This window comes from Lemur catta, chromosome 6, assembly GCF_020740605.2.
Source record: "Lemur catta isolate mLemCat1 chromosome 6, mLemCat1.pri, whole genome shotgun sequence".
Taxonomy (NCBI): Eukaryota; Metazoa; Chordata; class Mammalia; order Primates; family Lemuridae; genus Lemur; species Lemur catta.
In genome coordinates, this window is record NC_059133.1 from 63,816,490 (window position 1) to 63,837,548 (window position 21,059).

A 21,059-nucleotide genomic window follows, 5' to 3' on the forward strand; every position below is an offset into this window, starting at 1 on the left:
AAGAAATATATAAATAATCGATTTTTCTTATACTTCATAATTATACTAGTCTTCATTCCTAAACTCTTGCAGACATTCAGACACAGTATGATAACTGAATTCAGAGTCATTCATATTCAGACTATCACTCTGTGTGGTAAATTTTAATACCTGCAATCCATGAGGATACTTTCTAAAGTACTAGAATAAACGAAATATTTTCCAACCATAATTTAAAATCCAGACAAAACTTTCAGATGTAAAACATGAATAAATTATACTTTACCTCATACTCAGAAATTTCAGGCAAGTTACTTTCATCTGCTTTCTCTAGCTTTTCAGCAGCCCACTTGCTTGCAGCCTCGGCAAGTTCCTTTTCAGTTAGCCTACTGGGTTTGTCTAACACCTAATAAAAATAAAAGAACATTTCTGTTACAATTCTCAAGGGCTTTTAAACTTCAAATAGATCAAGAAGCATACCACCCTGCTTACACTTAAAATCATATAAGCCTTTAAATTTATATGGAGAACAGATACATTATTTGTTCCTTCAAAAATATTCAACATAGAATTCCTTTAAGTAGCAATTCCTTTGGGACATATAGATCAGATCTAACCCAATTTCATTGACATTAAACCCTAGAAATTCATGTAGGGAACAAAGCAAAAGACACTGACAATTACCTGATATACTAATTGGATTTAGAATATAAAAGATATCATACTAGTTTCAACACTGTATTTTTAAATAAGTAATGCCAAAAGCGCATTAAAATATATACCTAATTAATGCGACAGAAAGTCCAGATATGCTATTTTTATAATTTGTAATGAATTATGTAAATCCTCCTCATACAAAATTTTTAGACTTATTTTTTGATCCTACTAGTAGTTCCTTTAACTACATACAATACTAAACAAGGTACAGGCTTTGGAGTTACAGACAGACCTGCGTTTGAATTGGAGTTTAATGACTTTCTAGGTAGATGATTTTTTTATACATAATTTGTAACACTGTGAGCCTTTACTTCCTCATTTACAAAATAGGGGTTAATAATACTTTGCAAAGCAGTTGTGAGAATTAAGAGAGGTAATAGACCTGAAAGTATCTAGAAAAATGCTTAATACTTTAGTTTTTCTTTCTTTTCCACATTCATTGATATATTATACTAAAACATATTTGAAGATCAATCACTTCATGGGGTCAATAGAGAAATAAGGAAAATAAAATGTCTTTTCTGAATCTGACAGAATTTTCACAATATACCCTTTTAAAGGCTTATGTTACAGAATAAGATGTAAAATTTTAAATTACAAATTTAAAATTCTTTCCTTATACCCTTATGGTAACTCTCTGATTCTATTCTATTTCTTTAGCATACATTTTCATCAACTAGGCCCTGCCATGCCTAATTTTTCCCCCATCTCTCTTACTTCTATAAACTCACATCATTGATTCTAAATATACCTCTGGATGACAGTGCTGGTAAAAACCCCCATCTTATGGTGCACTGCCATTTATGAACTGCTTTTATTTACAAACCAAAAAATGTATTTTAATTAAATAGAATTCCATGAAGGTGTCTTGTTACTCTAACTTATAACCAAGAAACGGGATGACAGTGACTAAAGTCACTAATAAATGCTGAGATGGGACTTAAAACTAGATCTTTTATATGGAAATAGCACTTGATATCTTTCCATACCTTACTAAATTCACCAATCTATTGGCTGGCCATCTATAATATTTACTGGAAGATTAAACCAATATATCCATATGAAGTATATTCTGCAGCCACTGAGAAAGTTTACTCCAAAGCCCCGTTCATATGTTAATACTAGGTTAAAAAGGTATTATTATTACTCAGTATTAGAAGGTTCTTAAAAAAAATAAGTTAGAAGAAGAAAACACACACACACGAATATATCCAAGAAAAAAAATTCATACTGTATGTCATTTTGTGGGGAGGGGCAAATATCTGTGTAAGAAAAAGTTATAGAGCAAAAACAAATATTTATATGAATTCTCTCTAGTAAAGAATGAAGGAAAAACATACCATTAGGTTATTAAGTACGGCATGTCCGATTTCCTTAAGTACTAAGTTTGACTTTTGATATCTGATGTTTCACTTTGACACTTGTATTTTTTTTTTTAATTGTGAAGGTACATCCTCATTCTTTCAAACGCACATTTTGGCTTGTAATTATCGTTCACATTTTTTTAGAGCAATTTTTGTGAAACCATGGATAAGTCAAAAATTCATGTTATTTTTGAATATGAGTTCCATCATGGAACCAATGCAGCATAGAAATCTCAAAATATCAATGAAGTGTTTCGGAAGGACGTGGCTAATGAACGCACAGTACAATGATGGTTTGAGAAGTTCCACTCTGGCGATTTTAATCTTGAAAATGAGCCATGTGGGTGACCTGAGACTAAGATGGATAATGATGAACTGAAAGCCGTAGTGGAAGCGAATCCATCTCAACCTACTTGTAAACTAGCAGCAGGGTCTGACATTACTAGTCCAACAATATTGGACCATTTGAAACAAATGAGCAAGGTCAAGAAGCTGGATAGTTGGGTACCGCATGAATTAAAACAGGTATCAGTAGAGAAGCTGCCTCAAAGCTTGCCTTTCTTTGCTGTCAGGACATAAAAGCAAACCTATTCTATACTGTATTGTCACATGTGATGAAAAATGGATTCTTTTAGACAACCACAAGTGTTCAGCACGTTGGATAAAGACGAAATGCGGGGAACATGGTACAAAAGCAAATATTCATCAAAAAAAGCTAATTGTGTCTGTTTGGTGGTCCAACACTGCTTTTGTCCACTACAGCTTCATGAAAACTGGTCATTCGATTACAGCGGATGTCTACTGAAGCCAATTGGATAAAATGATGAGGATGCTTGTGATTAAACACCCAAGACTGGTCAATAGAGACAGACCAATCCTCTTGCAAGACCACATGTGGCAAAAAAACAAATGCTGCTCAAACTACAGAAGGTGGACTTGGAAACTCTGCATGTTTCCACAGCTTTCCCAGAAAGCTGGTTCATATGTAATAATTTGAATTTTCATAGTAACTTGAATGGGCAGGTACTATTTACTCTTCTTTCATTTATTACTTCCAACAAGCAGTGGAAAACGCCTTTCACGATTTCATCATCACTCATTCTCCAGAGTTCTTTGATGCTGGTATAAGCAAGTTACTGTTAAGATCACAAAACTATGTCGATAGTCTAAGTACATACTTTGATTAATTGTACTGTTTCTTGTTTGAGATATAATAAACTAAACTTTTGATTTGAAATCGGGCATTTCATATTTAATGACCTAATATAATTTAATCTTTTTATTCATCTGTTATTACACTTGAAACTAACTTCTTAACTTCTAACAGCAGGAAATAAACTCTGAAAAAGTATTCCTTCGTGAGGACCACCATAATGTTTACACAAAAAAGTCCTCCACCAAATCAGAAAATCTAGGTAATAAAGTTCCCCAGAGCTACCATGTGACCCTGAGCAAAGGACACAGGGGGTAGCACTTTCCCAACACATAAAATAATTATAGATCTAAAATTCTGATATTCTGATTCCATTTTAAGACTTTGTGGTCTATGTAACAAAAATATAAACATCTAAGTGAAGCTATCAGTCAAAAGTAGCTAAATCCATTATGGTTGTTTCCCACTAAACATATCTTAACATGTAGCACAAAGCCCTGTGTCATAACCTATACTTAAACAGCATTATATTTCAGTGGAAATGAATATTTCATAAATAATAAATAATTCAAATTTTCACAGTAACTTGGATGGGCAGGTACTATTTACTCCTTTGATTTTATTACCTGCCAAGAAAAACAAGCCAGTCTTTCGGGTGGGTTAAGCACCCTTGATATGGTTAAGACAGAACCAAATAATCCAATCAATCTTTGCTATTCAAAGCCCAGCATTCTAGAATCCTCCAAGTGTTCCAAAGATACAAGTTGTCACAAAGAAACTTTTCCCCTCTCTGAAGCAGAGAAGCAGCAGCCCCCTGCCACATGATACCTACTCTTGCTGAACAGCCAAAAATATAGAAGACAGAAGAACAAAAAGAACAGAAGTAACAACAGTGATGGTCAAGAGAAACGGTATGAGATTTGTGAACAGAACCTCTAACTGAGGAGAACAGATAGAAACAGCACTGTCAAATTTTTAATTTTTTGAGGATTAGAAGCATGAGTCATCTTTTCAACGTGTTTTGAGACTATGGAAAGGTAGGAATGAGAAGAATGATAAAGCTATGTCCTTGATAAAATTATTTAACTTCTGGGCCTTCACCCTATTACAGAATAGAGATATATACCTACTTATATCACAGGATTTCTATATGAATTAATGTAAGAAAATAATATAGTATCTAGAATTGACTAGTTACATAATAAATACTAGGTCTCTTCCTATACCCCCAACTCCCAAAATAAAAGCACAATCCCACCAAATATGCTCCATCTGAGTATTATTCCCAGCTGGTTATGGTCAAGATGAGAACAAGGGTTGTAGCAGTAAGTACTAATTTTAGCATAATCTGTAGAAAAAACTCTATGAGAAAACTGCTTATTTAGTAGCTATTTTTCAAGTTGTAATTACTTAAAATTCAAGTTTTTAAATTCAGCAAATTAGTCCCAAAGATATAACAGTAAAGAATACAAGCATCTGTATTAGACAGCCCATTTCATTTACCTTTTAATTCTTTAAACTGATTTTAGAAATATAACAAACCTTTGCTGATGGAACTGCTGAAGAACTTGAGGGTGAAGTATCTCTTGATGTTTTCAAAGACTGTACAGGCCTCTCTTTATCTATATAAAAAAAGTAAGATATAATTTTTTCAGCTCATTTGTTTTCAATTAAGTGATTCTGTAACAGAATTAATGATGGGGGTCATATACCTATTTTAATACTAAAATTTTTCATTACATCATTTAATTAAACATATTAACATCTAAAACTGCCTATCTCTCTCAGAGGCTGAGCACCATCAAAAATCTGAAATAACTCAGAACTAAATGACATCATATAAGGCCATGTAGGCCACACCATTGCCAGTTAGCAAACATGAAGCCACAGAGAAGACACAGAAAGGCAAAACACATTTTAAAATCATGACTGCTTCCTCTTCATGTTCCTAAATGCTAACTTTTAATATATCATAATAAAAATACATGAGTAGTTATTATATAGATACTACCAAAGTGAACTAGCTAATTAAGGGGTTGATCAAGGCTAGAAATGTATACAGGAAATTTAGCAGATATTCCTGAACTGTTTAGACAGTTTACAAAATAAAATTAATAAACTATTATTTCAGAGCACTAATGTGGTGCCTGGCATGAATGAATACCCAAATATTTGTTTACTGGTTGGAAATAAACCTATGTAAGGTCACTAACTTTAATCACTTCAGATATACACATGGTGCCATATGGAAACCATTTTTTATAGAAACTTAAGCCAGAAAATACATTTAAACAATATTACTTCAGCAGGTTCAACAACTACCAAAAAGATGAGTTTAAGCTGGGCATGGTGGCTCACACCCATAATACCAGTGCTTTGTTTGGGAGGCTGAGGTGGAACGATTGCTTGAGGCCAGTAGTTCAAGACTAGCCTGGGCAATATAGTGAGACCTCCACCTTTACAAAAAACGAAAAAAATGAGCAGGCACAGTAGCGTGCACCTGTAGTCCCCGCAACTCGGGAGGCTTAGGCAGGAGGACTGCTTGAGCCCAGGAGTTGGAGGCTGCCATGAACTATGATTATGCCACCACACTCCAGCCTGGGCAACAGAAAGAGAGATACCGTCTCTTAAGGAAAAACAAAAAATGGGTTTAGTTAAATATAATCTTAGAAATTAGTAACAGTGAGCTGTTACTGAAAGAAAAAATCTCATTAAATTGTCTATATGTGTCATATATAAAATATAATCCTTCTCTGCTCTTAGCTGCTAGAACTACCAAAATTAAAAATACAAAGAAGAGAAAGTGGCACCAAGTTTGGAGTCACACAGAAGCTGGTCAAGACTGGACAGTGGGTTAAGGCCAGGAAAGCAGTCAAGAGCAAAAGCAGAGACAAAACAATCTTGAAACTGAGGCAAAGCCAGCTTCAGTCAAAATGCCTTAAGCTCTTTATGCCAAAGCCAAGAAATACTGCTAAGTAAGGGCCTGGTAGCTCAAAGACTTCTGACCACTAGGGCAGGGGTGAATAACATCTCTTTCCAATGTCATGCAGACCCAAAAGGCTTTCTCCAGACCAGTGGTTCTCAACCAAGGACAATTTTGCACCTCCCCCTTTCCCCTTCCTGACATTTGGCAATGTGTGAAGACATTTTTGAATGTCACAAGTGGGAGAGTGTCACTGGCACATAGTAAGCAGAGGACAGGGATGCTATTAAATATCCTGTTATTGGGGTCTGTCCCCCATAACAAAGAATTATTCAGCTTCAAAAGTCAATATTGCAGAGGTTGAGAACCCCTGCTCAAGGCTGAGTATTCCAATTTTGAAGCTCCAGCAGTTTTTATAAAGTCACAACCCTAGAGTGTTTTAACTTATGGTACCATTAAGAACTTTTAATGTTGCTTAGTGTGAAAGTCTCTATAGGCCTTGAGAATCAAAAGAAAAATGATACAAACCACCACTGCATCCCAAATGACCAAGAACATGATTTATTTAGTCATTCTTTATTGCATTTTCATTGAAAGTGGCAAACTCCACATTGTACTGTGATAGTGTCAATCTATCCCTACAGTCCCCAATCCCCAGGCCATGGAATGATACCCCTCTGTGTCCTGTTAGGAACCAGGCTGCACAACAGGAGGCGAGGCGTGGGGAGCTTGGCTGGGGGTGGGGGGGCAAGGGGAGTGAGCAAAGCTCCATCTGTATTTACAGCCTCCCCCATCGCTCGCATTACTGCTGCTTCCTGTCAGATCACAGATGGCAGTGGATTCTCATAGGAGCACGAACCCTACTGTAAACTCTGCATGCGAGGGATCTAGGTTGCATGCTCCTTACAAGAATCTAACGCCTGATGATCTGAGGTGGGCCCAAGTCGCTGACGCTAGCACTGGGGAGCGGCTGCAAATACAGATTATCAATAGCAGAGAGGTTTGACTGCACAATAAATGTAATGTGCTTGAATCATCCTGAAACCACCACCCCTTTACCCCTGCTGGTCTGTGGAAAAATTATCTTACATGAAACCAGTTCCTAGTGCCAAAAAGGTTGGGGACTGCTGGTCTATCCCATTACACCAAAGTCCGGAGAGGAATAAGTATCATAGCTTATTTATTTCTGAATATGCACGGCCTACTTAGCTCAAGTGCTTAAAGACACAAGTAGGCGCTCAAAAATTAAGTAAAAAGATGAATCTTATTCTTCCACCCTTAGGATACAATGACCTCCCCATCCTATTCAGACAAGCAGTCCCTTGAAAGAAGATGAAGTGCCAGACCAAACAGCACAGAACACTACGCTAATTAAAGGTAGGCTCAATTCTAGCACCTATGATCTAGACACACACACACACACAAAAAAAAAAAAATATCTGTCACAAGCAGCTGTTAATCTTTTGCTTGGCATTTCCTTTACAAACAGGACATCTGTACTGCAGCTATGCCAACTATAGTCCCTAAGTGTAGTCTTAGGGCCTTTCCTGATTATAGCTGCTCAAAGGCTAATTTAAGTAACCAATTTCATGTGCAGAAGCAAAGGAACACTGAAGGATAGGGCAGGAGGTTTATATATCCACATATATTCATATATATCTGTTGCGTGAATGGGAAGGGCAGGCAAGAGGCAAAGGACAAAGAAAAAGATGATACAGATGGCAGCAGAAATAGCACAGGAAAGGTAAATAGAAATTGCTTGATCCTACTGTTGGCCGGTCCTACTGCCAATGGCCTCTCTATTCTACAGATCTCAGCCTCCTATGAGGTGGGCTATTTCCAACCAGGAATGGCTAGCCTAGACAAGCAACCCATGTATCCCCCAAATCCTACTACCTGTTCAACTCTGGTTCTGACAATAAACTAATGGGACAGTTATGTACTTTTCCCATTTCCATAATCTCAATCAATTCAAGTCTCCCACCCCTTCATAATCCCAAATCAGAATCTAGCTCAAAACTCACCTGTTTCTGGCTTTCTTTTATTCTGCCATTTGTAGGAGGCACCAGCACGCATGGACTCTAGGGAAAGGCAGGCAGGAAGGAATTAACACGAGCACCTCTGTGCCCAAGAGGAGTAAGAGAAGAACCCAGGAGTAGGAGTGATGAGAACAGGAACCCCTCAGCATTTACTGGTGACCCTAAAACCTTTCCTATCCTGCTATCAAGTTGGGCTGCCTGAGCAACCACCAATGAAGAAGAATAAATAACAGAGCAGGAAGAAGCTGATAGAAGTTTAAGATAAGGCCAGTCAAGGACAGCATGGGCAGAAAGGAATGAGAAAAGGTTCCTATTAAGGTAAGACATTGAAAATTGAAGACAAAGATCATGCCTTACTCGTCATAGCAAGTACCTAGTCTAATTCTCTCCATAAAGTTGACATTCAAAGGACTGTTAAAGGCGTTCTCTCTCTCTCTCTCTCTCTCTCTCTCTCTCTCTCTCTCTCTCTCTCTCTCTCTCTCACACACACACACACACACACACACACACACACACACACACGATCAAGAGTGAAAGATGAATCATCGCTAGAAATCACAAAGGATACTGGAAAAGTTTTCAAATAGGCATTCTGACTTGGTCTCACCAAGGAATCTACTACTAAATCCTGCTGATTCTCTTTATACATACTGTATCATATATGAATTTTCTTTAGAAACAAATCCACAGCTACTATCTAGGTTGAACCTCTAATTATCCCTTATTTAGAATCTTGAAATATTTTGTTAAGCTTCCTTACCTGCAAACTCCTAATACAGGGTGAAAGAGTGAGACTCTGTCATTCATAAATAAATAAATAAATAATTACATAAACACCGTAATAATGTTGAGGATGCAGTACCCTTTTCTCATAATTCACTGGTCTCCCTGGTATCAGGCAAGTTTTGTTTCTCCCAAGTAATTTGTTTTATGTGAGGTATACTGTGAACACTATTATTGTTCTTTTTGCTTTGCTTTGGCCAAACCCTTAGTTCACCTACAGCAACTGTTCAGAGTCTTATGAAAGGCATTTATTTCATGCACTACTAACTTCATTCTTACATTTTTTCCTATTCTTATTTCCCTTTTACATAAAATTCTTCATTTATTTAATCCTATTTTATTAAGTGTTTATTTTGTTAAGCTGCCTCAAATTCTTTCTCAAATCAAGTCAAATGATAAAAATAATGATGTTTTACAGAAGTGTATGAGAGCCTTAGGGCCAACTCATTAGATAGTCAGAGTAGACTACAGGCATCCGTCTCTTCCAAAATTTGCATTCAGTTACTCCACACCAGTAGCCTGACATCAATCATCATTGGCAGTTTTGACTCCACCAATATCAGCAATTGCTACAAATAGGTCTTTTTACCCTGAAGAATTAGTTCACCAACACACTTAGGGGTGTGTTCATTGATTTTGGTTCCAAATTTCAGAGAAACTGTAAGAATTACCACATTTAATTATAGATTCCCATCCATGTTGCCTTAAGTAGGCCTGAACTATTTAATAATCTTCTAACAGACCAGTAAAAACCACCCAGTGAATTGCAGAATCATGAACAAATTAGTTATTCTTTTAATTCACTAAGTTTTGAGGTATTTTTAGTAACAAGAGATAGTGGAAACACCACCATTGTGTTTATTTTTTTTTTTTTTTTTATTTTTTTTTTTTTTGAGACAGAGTCTCACTTTGTTGCCCAGGCTAGAGTGAGTGCCGTGGCATCAGCCTGGCTCACAGCAACCTCAGACTCCTGGGCTGAAGCGATCCTACTGCCTCAGCCTCCCGAGTAGCTGGGACTACAGGCATGAGCCACCATGCCCGGCTAATTTTTTTGTATATATATTTTTAGTTGGCCAGATAATTTCTTTCTATTTTTAGTAGAGACGGGGTCTCACTCTTGCTCAGGCTGGTCTCGAACTCCTGACCTCGAGCGATCCACCCGCCTCGGCCTCCCAGAGCTAGGATTACAGGCGTGAGCCACCGCGCCCGGCCCCACCATTGTGTTTAATTGCTTCATCTCAAAGTTTCTACTGATCTGCTCATATTAAAGGTCTCGTTCTTCTTGTCCTTTACTATAGCATTTTAGTGATTTATAAACAAGATTTTAACATTTGCCATTTATCTGTGTTAGTACCCCTACATCTTCCTAACTATATTTTTTCTCTTTCTTTTCTGTTGGTTATTGTTCCTTAAATGGTGAGTGTTCCTCCTAACCTCAATCCTTTTTGCTTTGCTATTTTTACTTGGCTCCAACTAACACTATGAATATAAATGTCTCTAAAATCTGCCTCTTTCACTCACTGTTCTACATTTTGAGAGGATGCTACTTCCTTAGCTATTTAGCCATTACCTCAAATTCATCTCACACATGATCTTAGCAAGCAGACAATGACTCCTTGATTGAGAGCAAGGCAAAAAGGCTCAAAACATTCCTGCTTTTGCTGTGACTTGCTAAGGAAAATGAGTTCCAAATCACAATGGAGGAAAGGAAATAGGAAAAAAAAATTTCTGAAGTGGCAGTATAGAAATTAAAATCCATGTCTACATATTGGTGAGTGAAAGAATAATTTTGGAAGAAAGAAATGAAAAGGAATTTCAAATACTGGTTCCAAATGCCAGATACAAACTTTTCCTCACTGAGATGAAATCAAAAGCTGGAAAAGCAGTTTAATGTACCAAAAACAGTCATGAAGTTCTGCAAGAGTTTCACAGTATTTGGTGGCTCCTTGAATATCATAGCCAAATGCAAATCTGACACGATCTTTCAGAAATATACTTTCTTCCTGATTTGTTTACTTGCTGAAAGCATTGATAAACCTAACCAGATTAAACCAACCCTGTCAAGTACTATTTACTATTCATAAGCCATGTAGGAAGAAAGAACCCTGCAGGGAAAAAACAGAAATTATTATTAGAGATGGTAAAGTTAGGGGCAATCTATTGGATTCTCGGCACAGTGCTTGGCAAATGGGGACACACAGGTACTTATGAATTGAAAGTCCTACCAAGAAACAAACTTTATAACACAGGTACATTCATCAGTTCTTTAACAGCTGATGATTGGAAAGAGACATTAAGATATGAACAGATGAAGGTATGGCTACATATATGCTGATAAAATGATTTGTTTTTCTGGATCATGATGAATGAAGCTAAAGGAATTTGGGGCTCTTGGTTAGGAAGAACATGATTTCTCAGAGATCTAGTTTATTCAAGAAGATACAAACAGAAAATGGAGAGACAAAGACATCAAAAGGTGACAGAGAAAATAAACTGGTAGATGGGTGGAGAAAGCTTTGCACCACCCCTGCTTCCCCCAAGATCCATCTTTAGGAGGTCAGAGATCCAATAAGTTCAACAGCAGTTGACTGAATACTTAGAAGTGTACTTCTAAGTAGAATTCTCCCTTAATACATCAGCTAAAACCACATGGACTCACTTATAAACATGTAAGTAAAACATTACATCATCTGCACTCATCATGAACATGTGCTACTGACAGAACTAAGTTCTCAAACAGGGATAATATAAAATTCCTACACCAATAGCATTAATGATTGTTTTAGAACCTCCATCATTAAGATGCCAGAAAAGCTATAGCTGTACTCTCACGATTCAGCCAAGAAACTCACAGCCAAAGCTCTCTTGTGAGTAAACAATGGATTCTCAAACAAGAATAATATTTATAGATATTAATTCAACAGCACATTAATAGCCTAGATCAGTTAATAGCCCAGGAGCTTTCAGGAAAATAGTAAATTATACTTCACGGACTCCACAAGACATAGCTCATTCCAATAATACTTCTCCACTGGCATCCTTCCACCAACTTCTACTTATCCTTCAGATATCATCTAAATGTTTATCCCTATTTAATTACTTGTCTCTCTCACTAAATCATAAACTCAGAAAGCAGAGACTAGATTTATCTTGCTTGGCAAACCATTTATGTTCAATACATTTTTGTTGAATAAAAGATTGTAAGAGTATTAAACACAATATAGTGGCTTTCAAACCAAGAAACACTATTGGTATTTAGCTGCTAAGAGAATGGTTTTATCCTGTCTTCCTACTGCCTAATATTTATTATCTGACGCTCAAGTCTTATTTCTGTATTCCCATTACCACTTCAAACCTGCACAGAATAAGCCTTCTCTATAAAGGCAGAATTAAACTTCAAAATTCCATGAGAATTTCACCTATAATCCTAAAATCCTTGTGAACTTCAAAATTTATTTACAGCCAACAGGTCTAAAGACATATGTCTTTTCCTATTATACTAAAGTTCAATAATGGACTCTATCTTCCAAATGTACATGTCTCAAAACAGCACTTTTAATTCTTATATACTTTCAGTTATCTCAGAAGATACATTTTTAAAAAGAATTAAACAACACTAAGGTGGCTCAATGGTAGTAATATTCATTTGGTGCCAGTCAGGTGGGCACAGGTAGTGGGAGTGGGTAAACTCACAACTCATGGATGCAGAGCACTGTATGGGGGAAGGGCATGCTTATAGCCCTGGCTTGGGCGAGGCAAAGGCATTATATGTAACCAAAATGTTTGTACCCCCATAATATTCTGAAATAAAAAAAAGGGGTGGAAGTGAAACCTTTTAAATATTCTAATTCTTTTTAATGAGTATAGTTTTTTGTATATACATACAACCCTACATTTTTAAATTTATAACATTAAAATCTAATGAGGTAGTCCCATTATATAATTTGCACTTTTGGTACTGTGTGCATATAAGGTTACTCTATACTTTGTAAAGCAAATGCTTTGATTCTAATTAAGTAATCAATAAACATAAACAAATTGGCCTAAAAAAAGAATTAAACATTAATGAATAATAGTCTTCCTTTAAAATACCATCTATTCTTAATGGTGGCTGCTGATATTGAGAAAACAAGGGGAGGTTAGGCCCTAAGTTAGAGCAATAGAAAACTAGACAGGCAAGTTTAATAATAATAAACTTGCAAATCTTCCATAGTAATGATATTTTATTTCTTCACTAACACATCGCAAGAGATATTTTTAAAATTCAACCAAAATGTCACACAATATAGGAATGTCACTGTTAAACTTGACATTAATCCCTAGCAAATGTTTAGAATGAATTAACAAAGAGGTAGTTCATAAGTACTTACATAATCAACCCTGGGAGCCACAATGCATTTACAAAAACAAAGCAAGGCAATCTTTACGTCACTGTTTTGACAGAGGAAATGCTTTATAACTTAAATTGTTTCAAGAAAGCAACTGACAAGGTCTTCCATGACATCGTCAAGTGGAAATTAAGAAAGCTAACAGTAAAGGTAGAAGATCACAATTGTTGATTAACAGCAAACAACACAGAAACCTCTAGAGAGGTTTCTAGAAATCGCTAGAGGTTTCTAGATTTGCCCTTATGCAACTCTGCATAATTATTAATGATTAATACAAAACACATAAAGCATACTCAATTGGCAGATAAACAAGCTGTTCTTATTAGGTGCTAACATATAGGATTATTAAATGAGATTTTAAGATCTCCACAGAATGGAATAATAAGCCAAAGTTAATTAGATGAAATTTAGCATTTCTATATAGATTTTTCTTAATGCATTAATTACACACAAAATTGCACCTGAAAAAGAAGTATAGCCTGAGGGGTACTTCATTTAAAAGTATTGTATGTGAAAATGGCTTAGGTTTTAGTTGCCTACAATCTCAGTAAGGGCCACTAATGAAATGTGGTTGTCAAAATAAAAGTTCATTTCTGGTGTTACAACTTAAAAGGAACAGAAGGAAAATTAGGAAAACAAAAGTTCTGGAAACCATGATGAAACCAAATATATTTAAACCTGGAAAAAAATCATGAAGGATATGATGGTATTCCTATACATAAAAAGTTACAACATAAAAGGAAGAAATATCTTGGCTCTAAGATAAATAACTAGTATTAAGAAGATGTTACTGGAAAAGATTTTAATTCCTTATATAAAGATTGACCTTTCTAAAGGTGCAAGAACTGGATTGTAATTTGGCAAATTTATCACAAGTACTTTAACAAAGAATGGGTGTGTGAAATTGAACTTAGTGATTTCTTGCATCACTTTTAATGTTATTATCCTAAACAAAAGGTAAATGACATAAGTACAAGATAGGAAAATATGGGATACATTTCAAAGAGCGGAGAAAAAAGGAAATAAATATTGCAGAGTTAATAAATGTGAAGATATTGAGTTCGATTAATTATAATAAAAATAAACTTCAAGTAAAAATATTCAAGGTATATAGAACAAAACAATTTTAACTAGGAAAGTATAATAAACAAAATGAAGTTAACTAGGACAAACTGCACTGCTGTCATATGAATGTGAACAAAAGGAACTAAAAATAATATTGCATTCATAACTATGTCCAGGTTAGCCCAATTAAGTTAAAGTCAGAAAATTCCTGTAAGTGAAGCACAGGATAAAAAAAACAATAGTTTGATCCAGAAGGATAGTCTGAAGCAGTAAAAAGTTCCATTAGATTAACCCAAAAGGCTAAGTAAAAGAAATTAAAGTGTATGTGTGCATGTACACATGTATGTAATCACAAAATGGGAAATAAACTGCTGAACTAAAAATGTAGTAAAATCACTCTGCAGCTTACAATTAAGAACATAATGATATTAAATGCATATAAGAGTTATGAAGAATTAGTCTTTGAATAGTTACCAGGGCCAAACCACTTGTGATCACTAAAACAGGTACAATTATTCTGCAGTATGAACAAAAAGCAAAAAGTTAAAAGTTAATGAATTATGAAATGAGACCATAAGAAAATTATTTGAACCTGTTATTTACAGGTTCAAAAACGTTTAAAATCTTTGTCAGGAATTTCAATTTACATTAGGAAACTAAATTTTAACCAATTGCTAATTAACCTATCTTAAAGGACTGATAATTGAAGAATCCTGTTTCTCAGTCCTTCTTTTGAAGAAAAGTCAGGTGCCATCAGTATTTGTGACATTTAAAGTAAAACAATCATATCACAAATACGTAAAAAAATTACTTTTTCCATTTATTGTTTAAAACAAGATTTCTCCATTAACTTTGTTTTTTTTCTTAGTGACAGAGTCTCACTCTGTCACCCCAGCTAGAGTGCAGTGGCATCATCATAACTCACAGCAACCTCAAACTTCTGTACTCAAGCCATCCTTCTGCCTCAGCCTCCCGAATAGCTGGGATTACAGGCATACTCCACCACGCCTGGCTTATTTTTTCTATTTTTTGTAGAGACGGGTCTTGCTCTTGCTGAGGCTGGTCTTGAACTCCTGATCTCTAGCAATCTTCCTGGCTTGGCCTTCCAGAATGCTAGGATTACAGGCACAAGCCAGCATGCCCAGCCCTCTCCATTAACTTTTTACAAGACAATCTTATGTAACCATTCTGAAAACATGAAAGGAATATAGAAAATTTTCATAGTTCAGCCCAAGTAGTTAAGGAATCAACCAAGGCAACCTGTAAACAGAGTTTTCCCAGATTAAACTTTTTTCCCTGATTAAAGAACTTTACTTTCAAAGCTAAATGACTAAAGAAAATAAACCTTCAGGAATTAATAAAGTAATATGCTCTGTTTCATTCAATTTATCCCATATTTTAGTCTCCCAATTTTTTCTGTTATCTTTTCATCACTCCAGATATTAAAGGTATTAGACCTCAAAAGATGGGGAAAGTAAGTGGAAATCCTAAGACAGGAGCATTACATTCTGGCTTATCCACATTTCATCTTAAGATTTTAGAGTTTTAGCCACTAAAAGGCTGAAAAGCAGATCAACAGAGAAGATGCTCTTCCCAGAAATTTCTATTTTTGAGGGGGAATGGAAAAGTAAGGTTAATTCATCAATAACTTCAATAGCTTCATTACGAGCTGCCAAATAAGAATCCATTTTACTCATGTTTTGTTAAAAAGGCTTCAGAATCAGTTTCCAAACGTATTTTCTCCTTCTTTAATCAAATCATTATTAGATTTGGATTTAAGTCAATACACATTAAAAAAAGTTCTTAGAAGGTTATCTGGCTAATTTTGGATATGTTTATACACATTGACCATTCATTAGAGTTTAGACGTCGTTTATCTTCTTGAAGGTTTTTTTTCCTGGTGGTAGGCGTGGGGGATATAAAAACAAAAGAGAAAATACTTGTTAACACTAAACTCTACAGTAAAACTTCTAGTTACCTAGAACTGTCCTGAGCACATCTTAAGCAATCAGGCATATGTAAGTGGCCGTGTTTGTTTTAAATCCTTCAAATGACACTCTTACCTCCTATATGATCATTCACACACCTGTATACAAAAATATTTTGGGGGGAAGCCCCACTCTACCTATCTTTGCAAATAATAAACAATTGATAAATGTTTGCTAAACACAAGAATCTAGCAATAGCTTAAAAGGAAGACAATCTGATGACTCCTAGTCATCTTCCATCACTATCATTATGCAGGAGGCGAAGGCTATTAAATTAAAACTCTAATTATTTGAAAAAGACAGTTATTGAGAAGAAAGTGACAAAGAAAAGAAAAAGAAATATCCTGAACATTTCTGTATCTTGGCTCATAATTCCTTCTACTTAGAAGACACTTCTTCACTTGTATTATGGAAATCTGAAATAAGGTTGAGTCCAAATGTCATCTCCTTCATGACATGTTCTTCTTTCCCCAGAGTAAGAATTAATCTTTCACTTTGACATGCTCACTTCATGTTAATTTCATTTATGACATAATAATTATGGTATCAAAATTGTATCTTATGTATGTATTAACATATTGGTAGTTATTAGCTGCTAGAAAATATACATACATATATTCTAGTTTAGAGACAGGGACCTCTTTGTATCTAACACAGAGCCTTGCACACAAAAGGCACAAGGAAATGTTTTGTGAATGAGCACCACTGCAGGCTACAGTCTAGAAAGATAATATAAGAATGCTTTACCCAGAAAATTGGTGCTTCATGAATTTGTTCCAGTGCATACTAAACAAATCGGACAGGAGGACATGCTGTGAGTGCACAGAATGCTATGTACAGCCAGGCACTCCACACTTTAAAAAAAAAAAAAAAAAAGAGGTTGGAAAAGAATGAATCTAAGGTAGGTTTTAGCTCTAAATTCTATAACGCTATACCATATTACTTAGAGAAGACCACTGATATTTTTAATGGAAAATAGACTATCAGATATATACAGATATCATCTAATGAGAGAAGAATAAAGAGGTTGGATTGGCACAGGAATTACGAGAAAATATGAGAGCATATAACTTCAAGGCATGATTACAAAGACCTCTTTTACATGCTGAAGAATTTAAAGGTGAAATGTCATGCAGAATGTAACTTCAAATAGTTTGAAAAAATGTGTGTATGGTATTCATTATACTAATCTTACAACTTTTCTGTAAGTTTGAAATTTTTCAAAATAAAAAGTTAAAAAGAAAATAATATCTCTTACAATATCTAAAGGCAATCTGACTCCATACATTCTCATCAGTGGAGGCTGTGAAAGAAAAAGGAAAAGCCTTAAAAACACATACTTCTATATTGCGACTGATGGAAAGAGTACGGTTTGCTTCTTTCCGGAGAGTAGCTTCTACTACTGACACTGGAGCCAGATCTGCTGTGTGGAGAATCCTTTCGGCCTACAGGTGATTCTCTGAAAAGCGGATTATCCCTTTTATGAGGAGACCGGTCTCTCACATAATGGGAGTAGAAGCTTTTTCTTCTAAAGCCATCTCTCACATCCCTTTGGAAAAAAACATAAAATAAGTTGACTGTACCCCTGTACCGTACATATATATATATATATATATATATATATATATATATATATACACACACACACATACATACACACATACACAAACACAATGGCAAAAGCTCTGATTACAAGCTATACTTTATTTTGCAATCTTGGTTCCCTTTTTCTACCTTCACCTAACTGCTGAAGTCAGTTAACAAAATGAAACTGTACCAGTGAAATGTGATTTATAATGCACCCTGTTTCACAGCTTGGAATAGAACCAAGTGGCTAAGGGCAAAAGTCACTTTATGCTAAGCAACTACAAATTCTAAAATGTAAAAAACATATGGTCATATTGTTATACTCTCAAAGACATCTAGAAATGTAAAAGATTTCCAAAGTGAAACATTTCATGCCTCTTCAAAGGCACAGATATTATTGGTTTTCAAGTGGTGTGCAATTTTGCCCCCAAGGGACAATTTGGCAAAGTCTAGAGGCATATTTGGTTATAACTGGAGGGTAGAGTGTGCCACTGGTGGGGCCAGGGATGCTGCTCAAGTCCTACAATGCTCAGGACACCCCACATGCCCCACCACAGAAACGATAAAAAACTACTCAGTCCAAAATGTTAATAATGCCATGGTTGACAAACCCTGGTATATACTAAATCCTTGCTCTCTGAGTTTGTATCCTTAGCATATAGATAGTTGCCCATCTCTAAATACCAACTTTTTAAGAATCACTCCTACTTCTATAAGTTAAATTTCTTTATTGAGCAATATCATCAACTCAAAGCACCAAGTAATAAGCCCTACTAGTAAAACCTTATAAAGCAACATTATCTTTAAAATGTCAAAGTAAATCAAAATTATTAAATGAAACAATGAAGACACAAACCTCTATTAAAAGAACACTTAGAGTCAAAAAGGTTTTAACTGATAATTTAAGAAATGTACTTCTGTATTAAAGTTAAAGAATATCAAATTTCACACAGAAGAATGCCAAGAGACAAACCAATGGCATGGAATTTCGAGTTCCTGGAAATTCAGTTTCAGCATATTGATTGGCAATCCTCACTATATAAGTAGGTCATTGTCCTAAAGTTCATTTGAATGCTAGCTAACTTTTTTTGTTTTGTTTTGTTTTTGAGACAAGGTCTCGCTATGCTGCCCAGGCTTGTCTTGAACTCTTGGCATCATGTATTAATAGCTGGGATTACAGGTGTGAGCCACCGCAGCTGCTCTAGCTGATTAATACCGAAAATGTATTGCCTCTACAGACACAATTCAGTTCCCTGAGAACAAGTAGAAAATAGTTTAAATTCATTTATGATAAATGAACTTGTATAGAACACTAGTACTGAAATAAAACAAAGAATTCTAATATATTCAAGTTTAGTCACTAAAACTACAGTGGTCATACCAACATCACTGGCTAGCCAGAGCGACTATATATGTATTAAGCAAACAGGTTTCAGGAACTGCCCCAGGTGCTAGGGACCCAATGACGAACAAAATGCATGCAGTCTCTGCCATCACAGAACTCTCAGGCTAGTAGGAGAGGCTGACATTAAACAAATACACACAAAATATATGAATGCCATCAAGAACAGATACAAAGAGACTAAATAGAAGCCTACTTAGTCCAGCCAAGGGACAACAGTAACTTAGATGGGGGAGGGGCAGGGGAGGGTCATAAATTTTACATGCACAAGAACGCACCTTTTAGATTTAATGGGATGTGGTTTATGTTTACTAACCAATCGTGAAAGGTGATGCCAAGCTGATTCCCAGAATTCTGATATGACAGATTAACGAAAGGAGAAAACAAATTTGAGAAATGAGGATGGAGGTGGGAGATCCACATTTAGACAGGAGCATGTTAAATTTAAGATGTTCATGTAACATCTAGGCAAGTAACTAGAGATACTAGTCTCATGCTCAGAAGAGAGTTTTGGCTATCAATATCAATTTGTTTGTAGATAGGCAGTACTTAAAGCATAGGTATAGATGAAAACAAAGGACAAAAAGAACAGAGAGCCTAGACATAGAATTAAAAATCTACAACATGAAAAGAGAAATGGGCTGTTAGAAAAGAATGCAAGAACAGCCAGAGTAACAAGAGGAAAAACAGGGGTATATTGTCATGGAAGCCAAGGAAAGAGTATTCCAAGAAAGAATAAGGGTTTCCTACGTTGAAATTAAATGAGCTCTTTTTAATTTGCTTAGAGGAAAGAGAAGTGCAGGCCCACTTTCAGAGGAAAGATTGCCTGCCCTCTTCCATTGAAAAGAAAGATAAAATGCTGAACGACAATTTCCTAATCTTGACACCAGATGGCAGTACAATCACAGCAGTTCAGAATTATCAGAATGGGCTGGGGTGGCTGGATACCAACATACATGTCAGATGTTAACAGCTCAGAGTAATCTCCCCTTCACATCAATCCCTCCTACTGCCCACCAATTTAAGCAAAAGCACCATAATAGTCATCAATTTTTGTTATGTATCCTCTTTGATAAAGTGGTAATACTAAATAATAGCCAAGCCATTTTTTCAGATATTTGTGTGTGCATAATATACATAGTGCCCACAATATGAAAGGCACCAGGAGGAATTACCCTGACTTTGAAGAAGCTTACAATCTAACTGAGGAGTGGGAGAGGGGGTGGGGAGTAAATGATCAAGAAGACTATAGCTATTAATATAATTCATAAGGGAAATATATATTAGTAGATGGAAAATCGATCCAGGTCTTTAAAGGAAATATGAGATTTAGATCAGTATTGTCTGACAGAAATATAACCAAGCCACAAATTTAACCATATTTAAAGTAAAGAGAAACAGGCCAAATTAATTTTAGCAATTTTTATTTACTTAACCCAATATAGCCAAAGTATTATTCAAATGTAATCGATTTTAAAAAATTTAGTGAGATATTTTATATTATCTTTCTCATCCTAAATACTGAAAATTCAGTGCATATTTTATACTTACAGAAAATATCAGTTTGAACAGGCCATATTTTAGGTGCTCAATAGGCACTTGTGGGTAGTGGCTCCCATATTAGACAGCCCAGATTTAGACGTGGAAAAAGCATTTCAAACTTTAAGAAAA

At 35.5% G+C, this 21,059-nt stretch overlaps 1 protein-coding gene across 11 annotated transcripts in view; it reads right to left on the reverse strand.

The window, feature by feature from the left end:
- The window catches only part of PPHLN1 (periphilin 1), a 177,683-nt gene that overhangs the window by 47,541 nt on the left and 109,083 nt on the right, over positions 1–21,059 (reverse strand). For 7 of the 11 annotated variants that reach the window (XM_045554002.1, XM_045553998.1, XM_045554001.1 and 4 more), the window contains 4 exons: positions 17,740–17,948; positions 8,161–8,217; positions 4,756–4,835; positions 266–385 (listed from right to left, as the gene is read on the reverse strand). In XM_045554002.1, the coding sequence (XP_045409958.1) occupies positions 266–385; positions 4,756–4,835; positions 8,161–8,217; positions 17,740–17,948 (466 nt within the window). The remainder of the gene's footprint in view (positions 1–265; positions 386–4,755; positions 4,836–8,160; positions 8,218–17,739; positions 17,949–21,059) is intronic. The other 4 variants (XM_045554007.1, XM_045554003.1, XM_045553999.1 and 1 more) reach the window with 1 other exon arrangement.